Here is a 13927-nt window from a genome sequence, read left to right as displayed (position 1 = left end):
TTGAAACTAAGTTAGCTTGTATCTGTCTAGTTTCATTGTTACTTCAACTGTCGGCTAATGTATGAGTAATATCCAGTAGATTGAAAGCTGATAGAATAAGCATAAGGAGTTTTTCGACAAGTTTCGTTGCTGTAATACACGGATCTGTCAGGTTGCCCGTGGATTCACTCAGCAGGTTTCTGTTACTTGAACAATTTGATTGGTTCAAGTCGCTCTGTGCACACATCAAGCTGAGGATTCATCACTTCAGTGGCCCGATCGTGCACCACACTGTTCAGGCCTCCTGCCAGTGAAACTGTGTTTACCAGGAGCCAGAATATGTCAGTCACTTCGGATAACGCGTTAAAACCTCGCAATCGATACCCGTCTGCTGGCTCACACTATAACTCGCCAGTGCATGATTCCAAGAGTGAGGCAGGATACTCGAATGCGAGTAAAAAGAGTTGGGCATCTTCTGCTGCCCGATCCTCTGCTTATCCACGAAAAGGACAGACTTTGGGGGACATAGAACTCACCCCCGAGGAACAGGCACATTTAGAAAGTGTACTCTTGCGGTTTGATCAGTTCAAACAAAAGGAAGAAGGGAGGATAAGGTGAGTATTTTCCACGTGTATCACATTTATTATGTTACGTAAAGAAAAGGGTTTACTCAGTGTCAAAAAGTAGATTACTCATTTAAATGTCTGCATACTCCTAGTCATACAATGTTTATGCTTCAAGTTGGGCGGAGTCGGTCGCGGAATTCCAAACAGCTTTATTATGCAATACTCACTGATACAGGATAACATTAAATAATTTCGGACGGTTGGCCGGCTGGTTAATTTAGGCGCAGAGAATTGGTTGGTCAGGTTGCTGACCTATAGCTAGAGTGCTCGGCTAGCAGATATTTTACTCAACACAAACGGGACGGTTGTACACTAGCATTCGATAATTTGTCTCAACGGAGTCGGAGTTTAGTTCGTCGCCTTGTCCTGCATTAGAGGTTCAATAACCTTACATCATCATTGCCTTCTGTATCAAAATAATTTAGTTTTCTTTCATGGAACACCGGGCTCGAAACGTGCTTTTATAAAGCCCAATTTTTGAAGTTGCATTACACTGAAATGTTGATCTGGAGAAAATATCTGGCGTCAAATTAATTGCTTTCAAGAGGTAATGAGTTTGCGGCGTGAGGACATGCTCAACCACAGAATAAACTGAAAGATCGAGCTAAACTTCAGGATGGAGTTTTATTGAAATTGTGGATGCTGAACTCCAAGGTAGCGATTGTGACTACCACACAAAATAGACTAATGGCTATAAAAAGCTCGCAGAACTTGGACGTTTGTAGTATAAAAACAATGCGTAATAAATAATAATAATAATAATAATAATAATAATAATAATAATAATAAATTTTTATTATTATCATGGACAGCGTGGTATCAGTGTTAATCGCTGCCGTACTCTGCGTGATTCTGTTGTGTACGTGGGCTGGGGTAATGCCAGGGCACCCACACCTAAACAGGAGGACAGTAAGGGACCTCAAACAAAATCTTTGTCTCGAAGGCCTGACCGCTGTGTGGCAGTATTTAATGAAAACGAAAAACTTCGCCACCAACCTGGAGGATCAGAACTCTAAAAATTCACCAACCTGGTATGAGAGACCCCACACGTGTCGTGCGGACACTCCCCCAGTATAGCGCAGTGGGCCACTGAATTACACCACTGTCCCCCGCTGTAAGGTTCAGTCTCCTCCTGACCGAGTTGAATATTGAGCTCTTATCCAGTGATACTCCGAACCACCTGCAATTTTGCTAATTTGCCACATGTTCGTGAGATGAACCTACAATCACTCGTGGCTTGGCTGCGACCTCAGGATTAACTAGCATGTGCTCAAACCCACTGTTTTCATCGGTAAAGTAATGATTTATCTGCGCGGTTTTTACCTGCTTCTATACAAACACCCTTCAGACATATATAATGACGAATTATTTTGGATAGCCAAGACACCGCTCTCCTTCATTGTTGCAGCTTGTAGACATTCACCTCTGTACCAGATTAAAGAGATTTTTAAAACATGATCACAAATGTGAAGGAAGAGAAACTTTTGGGCGTGGTGTTTTATCTTACCCGACTCAAATTTTGATGGCGTAACGTCACCGTTTACGCACAACTAAGCTGATTTTGTAGGGTGAACCATTTGTAAAAAACAGCACACTTTTCTGAACCAATAATATGTTCCATTACCCAAGCTCAGATGCCGTTCAGCCTCCTTGTTGATAGATTGCACCAACCCTCCCATATATCCCATAAAGTGAACAAATCTCATATTTCAATCTATAGGCAACCAGAACCACCTTCAGGCCTCACGATTAGTAGGCTGATTGATGTCCCTAATCCCACATAGCATTAGTCCGAGCCAATTTATCCAGACTATTTGGTTCAAGTAAGTTTCCGCTATATGCACTGTTGTTTGATTTTATCAGAGTCAATATACAGTAATTATGTGTGATTGTCATCGGTCGCTGTATCGAGCGAGGATGTTTAGAAGGATTCTTTAGCGCGTATACTGAGTTCTAGTCTTGTAGCTTTAAAAAGTTTGAACAGTATTAGGCCGATGACAATATATCAACAGTCTGCGTAAAACGAATTTCCCAACCAGATTGTTGAAGAACAAAGATACGTACTCTTGATAAAGGAAATGCATACGTCGCACTGGAGAATGCAACCTCTGATTTGCTGTTGGGGTGAATGTTGGTAGCTCAAGTAGCTTCGATTGTTGTTGGTTTGCTTGCAGAGCTAATCTGAGCACTTTGATTGCAAACGTTCCATCACAAGTCGGTATGACATTATCAGTGAGTTTTTAAAAACTGGAGTGGAGCACCTTAAAACGTGCTGATGATTTCATATCAACTGGTGACGAAATGACTGCAATCGACAGATCAACGACCATGTACCCTCTGATGTTTAATATGAGTTCAAGAACTGCACTAAATTCCTCATTCCTCCAACTTTCTGAGTAATATTCGCTGTCTTTGGCAATATTTGTCGATTTGCAAAATTTGAAAATCGAACGTATAGGCTGTCAACTCAGTGCACTACTCCTGGCAGATTTTAGAAATTGGTATATATCTGAGCTGTCCTCTCACAGTATTTTGCGTCACGGAGACTGTAAACGGACGAAATGCTTGGATCAGTTCTGTGGTGACCATAATTATTACTTAATATTAATTAATATTAATGTTAATTATAACATATTAATTAATGTAATTAATCCCCGGACGGCAGCTACACGTTCTAACTATCGATTAAAAGCCCGAAATTTTGTCTTCAATGTCCAGTTCCTTCCAAACGGTTACCCCAGAGGCTCAGAAGCTTTGTCATGGTGCTCCTCTTTTGTACCAGTAGCCCTTACTGAGCTTTTTCAAAAGATATTTGTGGCAGAACCAACAAGGGCAGTCAATCCCAACTAATTGCACAATCATCACCGTTTTGTAATGGCAAACTGACAGGCGCGGTTACGGGTAGCAAAGTTTAAAAAATATGAAATGTTCCAGATTAGGGACAGATTAAACTTAACATAGCGATTTGATGCTTTTGACCACGTGGATAACAGCTATACAGTTTTATTGTAGTGTACAACAACGGAGGCGGAAAATTAGCTATGGTCGATTGCATTGTGAATTTCATTTTAGATCCTTCTGATTCCAAGCAGTGTACGACCAGTGCTTGACGTAACCTTACAGGCCTTTGTTGCACACACTGTTTTCCATAAACGGCTCAACATCATCGGATATGAAGTCGTTTTAAAGTAATGATTGTGTCATTCTAGAGCAGGTGGGTGAAAGTGTGGCTGACATTTCAGAAAGAAATTTAGAAGGCTAAGTCGCTCCGCCATTTTCTGAACGCGAAGTCCGTTATGTGTGCTATAGGCGTATGCATTTCAGTTTCACCGGAAACTGAATTAGGCAACAAACCAGCCTGCTGACATTCAGTGTTCCCGAATATTTTTCTCAACATATCGTTCTCCGTTACAAACAATCGGTCAGCATACAACACACCGTTTCAGGCCATCCTAGAACGAGTTTCCTATTTTGGACTTCAACCTACATAGCAGCCTTTACTCTACTTCAGAAACCCCAGAATCTTTGTGCAGTTTGATCTGCAGAACGTTAATAGTTGAAGCAAAAGCTCCAGCGATATTAAAAGAAGATAACCATGTAATACATTCACTGATGTTGTCCACCGGTTCCAGTAGCTGTGTGATGAAGAAGGCAAGAATCGTGTTCAAATTGTGTCATAAAGGCGCCATCCTTTACACACTAAATTTTTCATCTGTGTGAAATTATTTCATCCGACCAGCATAGTTCTGCTAAAAAGGGAATCATACAATGGCAGTAAATCTACAGGGAAGAGATGGTCAGTGGTTAGAGCGCGAATTTACTGACCGGAAGGTCCGTGTTTTGAACCTGACATTTGCATCTCGACTTCCCCTGTATAGACCTGGACAGCTCAGCCCTCGTGCCTCCTTCGGGTGCGCGGCAGTTAGGCACCTAAAGGATGCTATAGCTAACGAATAAATCTATAAAACTGCCTGAAAATCTTTTACAAGAGTCTGCATAAATGGGAAGACTTTCAAGAGATACGTTAGCATTTTGGAAAATGTATGGTTTGGGTGACCGAATCCATATGCTAACAGTCGGCCATAGTGGATAGAGTTACTGACACACACCACTGCTTTTTTAACAAGATGCACAGCTTGGGACCACATGGAGGTAATTGTGAGGTTTCCCCGGGGCAAACGGCACACAGGTTCCACTAGTTGTCAGACATACTGAGTGGCATTCCCACACATTTTGCTGTCACTTCCTTACACACGTATTTATCGCTATGTTGAGCATTGAATTTATCTGAAAACATGACACACGGTAAATGGCCGGTCCAAATCTGTTTGGGATATAACTCGAAACTACCCGAAATACGGTGTCGTCGGTTGTGTTCTATTCCAACAAGGCCTTTGTCTGCTAATTTTGTCATGAAAATAGCTATTTACAGAGAAAACAGAAAAAACCTTGTTGAGGTTCATTACCACCTTACTGCAAAGCGAACGACGGATGAATTCCAACTGAAAGCAAGGCTGATTTCACTGAAAGGATGATAAATATTCTACCTCGAGTGATTTAGATTACCTAAGATCAAGGCCCGAAATACCCATTAAACCGTTATATAAACCTGGAAAAACACATTGGAAATGTCATTTCTAATTACTTTTTTGCTTTGGCACGTTATGTGAATTGCATCGGACACTTGCATCTACAACCGGTTTATTCGAACTGTTGCGGAGAAGTCCCCCAAAATTAAATATGTACCCTAGGTTCATGTTCCAGCCGGAAAGACATTAGACAAAATAACTGAAGTCACATAAGGATGGTAGTCAAAAGTGAAAACGTTAACTCAAGATGGGTAGTTAATTAACTAGCTGAGCCATATTTTCGTTGCCGACAAGCGTTCGAACACTGTATGCAATGAAGCAATCGGCTGCCACTTCCGTCCGGACAACTAAAATTGATCGATCAGATACTCAGAGTTCACATTCCATGTTCGTGTAGCAGTTATCATGACGTTATACTCGTTTGGTTATTCGATTCCTTCAGCCACACCGAGGGGAACAAGATAAGCATCAACATGAGGTGATCTGCCAAAACACGTCTTAATAACCTTCTGCTTGAGGTGCCACATCGTGCGCTCGCCTACTGTCAACCGGTTTGCGTAGCTAGCTAGACATGCGCTTGCAACGATTGCGCAGTAGTGTCTGTGAAACTAACATACTCTTTTGTAATAGACTGATTGATTCAGAGAAAGGGACAAACCAGATGTTCACGCAAAGAGATGCTAAGTCCTCAAACAAACAACGGCATTCATTCTCTCTGACGAGTTTCTCTCTCAAGGGATATATGTTTACGCATAAAAACCTCCGACTAAAATTACAATGGTGGGGAACAACAGTTGTTGTTGTTGTATTGAGTTCATGTGCTCTCTTGTAATGGCAGTCAATTTAATCCGAACATGCTGATCAGATCCAAATTCATGTGATTTGTCGGCTCATTGTGTAATCGATTGAATGCTAGTGCCCTAAAAAAAATTTTATCCGCCAATCAATTGACAAACAGTCAACCATACACCATGAAAATATTGCTTTTCTTCTCCGTTCCATGAAAGTGAATAGACGAACGGCATTAAATGGTTAACAATTACCCTGTAAACTGTCTGCTGACACTGATCTCCGAAAGTCCTGTGAACAAATTCGACTAATTTTTAGCTTCAACACTGTCAGTCTGACGCCCTATGTAAAAAGTTTCGCAATGGTCTGTGTTTCTGAAGAACTGGACATCTGTATTCCCAGTCTAATATACTCTTCTGACACCAACTCTCACTTGCATGAGCCATCACACACCTTCACTTCCGTGGACATTTCTCAAAACATTTGTATTGTCAGTTGTTGGTTTCTTTGTATGCGGTTTAATGATGACAGATTCAACTGCTCTGAACGACTACCATTCACTTATCCAATACCTTTTCCAGCAAGAAGCTCGTAGTCTTTTTTCACTGGATGTAAGTAGCCTGATATCAAACAATTCGCAGAGAAATGCACCATCGAGCAAAAATCTGGTAAAGCAGGTGCTTGTCTAGGTTGGTGGGACACATGCTTAAGGAAGAAATAATGGTTTGACAGCAACCCCACAAGTTGGTTTGCTTGGTTATTATAGAGTTAATGTGAATAAGGCACAAGTGAATATCATTCTTTCGTGCTGCGCAACCTATCATAACGTTCTGTGATCAAGCTGCAGGCTGGTATGTGTCACTGAAGCGAAGGGGATATTCTAAAATTCGTGGAATTTGGTAAAGCCTGTTGAAAGCAGACCTTATGTGAACAAAAAGTCATGATGGAATGGAAGATCCTTGCTATCCGGCAGTTCTGTTAGCGCGCATAAAATTTAGCAATATTGGAACATTTACTCGAAGGAAATCAAATTTATCACAGTACATACTCGAAGTAGAATACACACATGTCTGGTTGTGATTGAACCTTCGGTGTGCAAGCAGCCTTGATTTTCTGTCACTGGTTTAAATCTGTCTTACTGAAATAAAGCTACCATGTCAATCGTGGATGAGGGAAGAAGAGTAAACCGGGTGCTCCCTATGCTCAGTAAAACCTAATCGACTAGAATTCTCTTGATTTCCTTTTTAAAAACGTGTTTGGAAAATGTGCAAGGATAAAATGGGTCGTAAATCCACCTTGCAGAAACATGAAACAGAAAAGGCATCGTCATGTGTGGGGATCAATTTGCTACCTGTGTTCGTTAATTTTCCTAGTCTAATAACTACGAAGATTTGAGTTAACTTCCTTTGGCCGTGTCGGCAAGATCAAGTCATATCAAAAACAACCCCAAGCAATTGTGGGTAAATTTTCAGCGGATTAGCCGGTCGGTAGTTACTGAAACGTAAAAGGTTGTCAAGTTCTTGTTAGGACGACAGCAGCCGGCCCCTATTCTTTACCCTGTCTGGGCCAAATGAGCCGCAGGGTGCCGACCTTATTTCAGTTGCTGTGCTGCAGGCCCGTGTATCTGCTGACCGAAAATTATCCATGCAGTTTTTTAGAGTAACAAAGGTTGACCAGGTTTAGCCAGCTCAATCTTCCCAACGTAAAGGTTCCTTGAGGAAATCAATAGCTCGTCAATGCGTGACTGCTGACATATGTTGTGTTAAGTAACTATGCTGCGATGACTAGGCATGAAAAGATTAACGCATTGTAGTTCACAGATCGTATGATGGCTACACCCAGTGTTTGGTTCTTGCGGATCTTAGCGACCGTGGACTTTCTGGAGGCGGTAAAATGTGAAACAAATGAAAGGTTTGCAGAGTTGTGATTGCTTAGTCACCTAGTATCATGAGTGAGTTTAATCTTGCGCCAGAATTGACACTACACGCAGAAATCAGTTGTGCTGAAGAAACTTGATTGCCGCGCACTGCTTCACATCGTGGGGCCTCAAAATTACTGCAAAATTTGGTTATTTATTATTATGTTAATGGTTTGCAACTGAAGTTTTAATCCTGTAATTGAAATAAGTGTTTGTCTCCGTGATCGAAAACAGTTCGCGACTGTAAATTACTGCAACTTTCCCACCACTGAGGTTGTGTGGAAATGGAACATATGAGAGGGAGCGTCAGCGGTTTTCCAACTAGCTGAATCGGTTTGAGAAAAATATCGGGCAATTAACAGAGACAGAAAATACCGCTTCTCAAGAATTAGTGGTCCACAAACAGGAACGACATCATAAACGAGAAATTCAGTTGAGTCTCCCGTGAAAACGAAAGTGATTTGCAAATGAGTGTATTTCTCGAAAGCAGTGCAATTTTGATTCAAGTAGATCATATGGTTGACGAAAACTGGGGGACTGCGCCTACCTGATGAGCCCCACGAAGGGCAAGACCGGTCGTGGGCTGTCGAAGAGTTTTCAGCAACCTTGTGAGTAGTTTCCTTTGGAGACGACCCTAATTCAGAGCTGATTTATTTAGTTAGTTGAGGGTGGTCCTCAAAGTTTAGATAGATTCACGATGACCTAGTGACCAAGATTGTTGTCTATAAAACATGCTTGTGTGCATGTTTTTGTGTTCGAAAGTTCCTTTTCACTCAGCTGAAGGCAATACACTCTGCAAAAAACGGTAGCGTGACATTCGCACTCCGCCAATCGGATTTCGTTCAAATGAACAACGCACTCCATTTTGGTCTTAGTCAGAAACTCTAGAAACATTTTCAGTGGATCGAAGACGAGGTACCCTAAAGCATTTGTCGAACAACTGGCTTGGTTGACATAATTCCACCCCATGCAGAACAGAGTGTACATTCTTTGTAGCAAACTACATTGTTAGGTTGGACCACTAATCGTGTGAACGGTGGCTCCCGAAAAAATATCAGCCAAACTGTGTGGGTGGTGTTTTTTTGTCATTTCATTTTCTGGAGTCGACTATCAATTTTTCGTGTACGGAAACAAAACGTATACATACTAACTTTCTATTTCTTCTCACTCATCACTTAGCGCGGTCCGACAAGAGAGGATAATCAGAAGATTTTACGTGATTATTCACCAGTTATTCAGGTTCATTTCGCAAGTTATCAACAGTTTCTGCCCACTTAAAGACCTATTCAGGGCTGTCTTACCTACTTCATTAACGGCATAAGATACCCCAACCCACACCTCTTGTTTTGTAGTTTGAAGGCTCATGTGTACTGAACGACGGAGAAAATAACCCAAACGCACGAATAATTTGTAGTTCACTTCAGTTACTATATAGCCAGCTTGCATCGTGAATGCAAATATGGCCCTCCGGCTGGCGATCATTCATGGCAGACTGGTTTTTTTTGTGACACAGTATTTTACGTGCGAAATACCGGTTAATATTCGGCAACTTTCCTGACAGAACTACTTCCACAGGCGGTTATTGCTGGGCTAAATGAACTTGGTTATTAACGGTGGCAAGGAGTCGCAATCGGTGGAACTTTTTACGCAGTATCAGCTTTTGGTTCTGTAGTTTATCGATTGGCAACCTTACTGGAGCATATATAATAAGATTTGCTTGATAAAGGTTTTATACGTTCTGTTAAGTCGGATTCCCCCACTGTTGCGATAATGTCGCTAAGCATGAATTATCGAAAACTTGAAGTGAAATAGATTCTTGGCTGTATTGGTTTGTCGCCCAATGATTTGCAGCGGAACTGTAGTGAACACAACGTTGTCGACGTCAACAGTCGTTTTCTTTTATCCCCCTTATTAACCCCTTAATTTCTGGTGTAAACCTTTTAACGACAACCCCGACGGACGCCAAAAACATACACAACTCTGGTACCGTTTTACTTGGGTATTGGACTTGATAGCGAATAGTTAAGGTCCCACAATTCCCGAATATCTGCGGAACTGTTATGTGCGAATACATGTAAAATGGTGTGGTTTCTCTAAAGCAATCATTTGTAAACATTTGCTGGACGATTCGCAATTCGTGTACGGTAGGACATAAATTTAGGTCTTTGTAGCTGCGAGAGACAAAACTTACAGAAGCCTCCTGTGGTCCCGTAGAAGCTTCACACGTATGGAAATTTACAGGCGGCTGCAACGAAAGCCACATCACGAGAATAAGAAGGTATTTTGAACGAGGCTCAGAACGTTTGTCTAAGAAGAATTTGGGTCAGGTGATTGATCGATCGGTTGGAGGAATTTAAGCGGAGACCGATCACGAAGCATTTTCAGGCGCGCTAACTTGTGGAAAACAGAAATCCGTTTGGGTTAGCCCGATTGGATTGTGGTAGTTGAGCTGATTTGGCGAGAAAGCTTTGACACTGGCAATCAACCTTAGGTAGCGAATGGTTTGAAATTTGTTTCATTTACCCCACATTTAGCTTCTGGCTTCTAAGATAAAACTGCACGTATTCTCTTTGTGTCTGGATGTAGGTGATGAATATTTCCGTGCTAGAATAGAGCAAATGACGGGCAAAGTTTAACTGAGGAAATCAGGTGAAATATTAGGGGCAGAAAGTTCTGGCCATGTTTATTGCAGACAGTTAAAACAAATGTTATATCTACAGGAAACTAATCTCTCAGTGATGAGCTACGTATTGCTGTTTCAAATGCTATGGACGACATGAAAATGATAATTAAATTTCGCAAACAGTATCCAACTACTTTAGGCTCTCGCCATTTCACTCGGATGTTTGTAAACTGAACCTGTCGGAGACGAAATTCCATGGCTGCCTGTGGAGTTTGGAAAGAATGCGTGTAAATTTTGATTCTTTAAATCTACATCAGAAATTCGACAGCCAATTTTGATGCGACTAAACTTCAACCTTTAATTACTAGCTCAAAATTGTGACTGACCATAAAAGATAATATTCCGTTTGACATACCAAATAGACAAGCTTAAATTTTTATAGCTGTAGTGTTTCGCGGGTGTGTAAGCCAGAAAACAGGATGGGCGCGGAATGTGACAGGATATAAAATGTCTCTGAAACACTGACTGCGCAATCGGTCCAAAACATTTTCCAACTGAATGTCCGTACATGTTTTTTCATCTTGTAGCCATGGAAGCGCTACCTGTATTAGTGCTGCGTGTCATATAACAGGATTGATGAGAAAATGCGCCAAAAGTGGTTTTTAAAGGAACGGCATGCTGTACCTGGTGCTCAAATTTATAAAACGTGTTCGTTTGCCTAATGTAAACGCTGTGTATATCGTGTGATAGTAACAAGATTGAAAGTGGATGGTTGTGTTTTGGGGCGCCTGAGACGAGATAAGTCTGTTTGAAGGTGTTTGCACTTTTGAGTCTAGTGCATATAGTGCATTCAGTCAACGTACACTCTTCAGAACCTGATCAGGGTACATGCTGGGGTACTACGGAACTACGCTTTGTGCAGCTCTGTCAGTAATCTTGGTTGCAGTACGTGGGACACCGAATTTAGATAATTTGTACTTTAAGTACCTTTCCTGTTGTCTCAGGACCTGTACCCAGGTAGACCTTGTAAGGATTTTTCACAGACTAATCCACTTCTCACTGCACACAGCTGCTAGAATTTCTGGAAACTTTCAGATAGATTGAACAAACACCCTGAATTAGGAGTGTTTGTGGAATAATTTAATTGCATTTTGCGCTACATGGTTAATTGCGTGGATGCATTAACCCCTTTAATTTCTGCGTTCCTCGGATGGTGATTTTCCCTCGGATTCCAAGAAACAACACGACTGTTCTCCTGGGTTTTGCGATTTTTGAAAGTGAAGGCCAATAAGCATAGCAGAGCAAAGAGTAGAGTTTGTTCTTTACGATAGTTACTTTTACTAAAATAAACAGACACTATATGGTGTCTATTATTGTTTACACACAAAACACCGTGATTGTTACTAACAATTCCGTCCACTTAGAACCACAATGCCGGCATCGTTCATCAAAAACTGACGTCATTCGAGGTGTTCTCAAAGTTCTTATCCATTGTTTATTTTGTTTATCCACTCCACACACCGAAGACAGGTGCATATGCTAATAGGATGCTGAATTCCATACACGGATTTGGCTGTTTACCGTAAAAGCACTTCCGATGTGACATCTGCTCCCCTCTACTGAAAAGTAATGGCTGCACAGTCAACCAGTCACAGTAGTTACGGTCAAGTTGTACGTGGCTGCGGCATTTGTAGTACAACAATGAAAAGGAGTCTTTCCTTTGATCGAGTTTTCGAAAAACCTCCAGTGGAGCATTTTGAATAGTAGCTCCATACTTGCTGCAAACACTGCATACAAGCGCAGCAACTGTTCAAGCGTCGAACTACATTGTATCGGTCGAGTTATGCTTGCAGTAGCACAAGAGACCAAATTGATCACCTGTTTTTCACTTTTGTTAGCCTGACAACTAACTCTCTGTATGTGCGTAAAAACTGAATTGCAGATTGGTGGTTTCACAAGTACATCCGAGCACCCTAGCAATGCTTGGCGTAAGAAAATTGAAGAACTACTCAATTTTGCAATTACACGGACATTACTGGCGACAAATATTTGTTTGGACAAAGGTCACAACTTTCACCTTCTAACGTGAGGTTTTTGCTAGTTGATACGCTCCCGTGGGGTCCACTATATCGGTCAGACGACGAGAAAATTGTTCAGACGCTGATATGAGCACATGCAATTCGTGATGGCAAGAAAAGATATCAGAACTCACCAAGGTTCGATCTTGGCACAGGACGCAGACAATGGCAGACACATACTACAACATCATTCACTGTACTTTACACGATTGGCCTGAGCTTACCACTGGAGAATCAGGAGCTGGATGTCTATCTATGAGTCTTCAGAAGCCTTTATTTCAACCAGCTTGCGTGGTACGCCGTAGTCACTTCAGTCTTGTTTGGACTAGTCAGGTGACACTAGAAGACCACTGAATCAGTCCTAGTTATCCCTGTTCCCGTTTCGATCTCGATCAATCTAACATTCACTTTGCGCTTGACCACATATCTCAGATATGTGTGTGTCCGTTAGGGGAGCGGTTAAACAAGACAGATCAATTTGGCGTGCTGAAGGAATTGTCAGACTTAGGAAACAAATACCAATGATGATCGAGTTTCCTCATTTTTATCACCAGAAGACCTATAAAACATGTCATTCCAGGGAGGATGAGCCCATCACCTCTGCCTAGGTGCAGAAGACCTTCAAGTTCCACCTGTAAATGATAATGTTGGTTAGACATAATCCGTTTAACATTCCGATTGTTTATATCCAAGTAAAGACCCTCTTAAGATTTCTGTTTACGGGTTGACCTTAAAGACAAAATAACGTCTCTTTGAATGCGGTCTGGCTTTATTTAATCAAATCATTTTACTTATCCCCCACATGGGAATTGCGACAAATGTTAACGGTTTGGGTACCTCAGCGATTGGTGCCGACAAATGAGTTATCCACAATTGCATTCAACTTGTCATAAACTTTTTCCACACCGACTGGAACTGATTATCCAATTGTTCAGAGTCCATACATATGTGTGTATGTGTGCATGATACACAAGATGAGATTAACACGCCTAACCTGTATGCTTGTTACTACTTTCTGACACCTGACCAGAAAGGATTTGCATAAGGCAGACCTAATTTACTATTTATTCAATGAACTTCATGAGAAACTGAAAGTCGTTAAGTTTTCGCACGTTGATGAATCCTATATTACCATCGAATATAGCTACGAACCATAATGAAACCGTGTCGTGTTTTTTTAACTGTCAGCACGATAAATTACACGTTATGGGTAAAATTGCCATTCAGAAGGTGTTTTCTAATTTCAAATGTCGCACTGAAAAAAGTTTCTTGCCATTAAAGTTTTGCCCTTGAAGTATATGTTCGTGTTCCGATGACCTTATCGT

The 13927-nt window shown here is 41.3% G+C and overlaps 1 protein-coding gene across 1 annotated transcript in view; it reads left to right on the top strand.

The window, feature by feature from the left end:
* Positions 1–252: 252 nt before the first annotated feature.
* T265_00960 (hypothetical protein) overlaps positions 253–13927 on the top strand; it is a gene marked incomplete at both ends in the record, with an annotated part of 91224 nt that continues 77549 nt past the window's right edge. Inside the window, one exon of the mRNA XM_009164875.1 lies at positions 253–593. Within this exon, the coding sequence (XP_009163139.1) occupies positions 319–593 (275 nt within the window). The remainder of the gene's footprint in view (positions 594–13927) is intronic.

The sequence above is a fragment of the Opisthorchis viverrini genome (assembly GCF_000715545.1).
Source record: "Opisthorchis viverrini unplaced genomic scaffold opera_v5_10, whole genome shotgun sequence".
Lineage (NCBI taxonomy): Eukaryota > Metazoa > Platyhelminthes > Trematoda > Opisthorchiida > Opisthorchiidae > Opisthorchis > Opisthorchis viverrini.
This window is presented reverse-complemented; position numbering and strand designations above follow the sequence as displayed.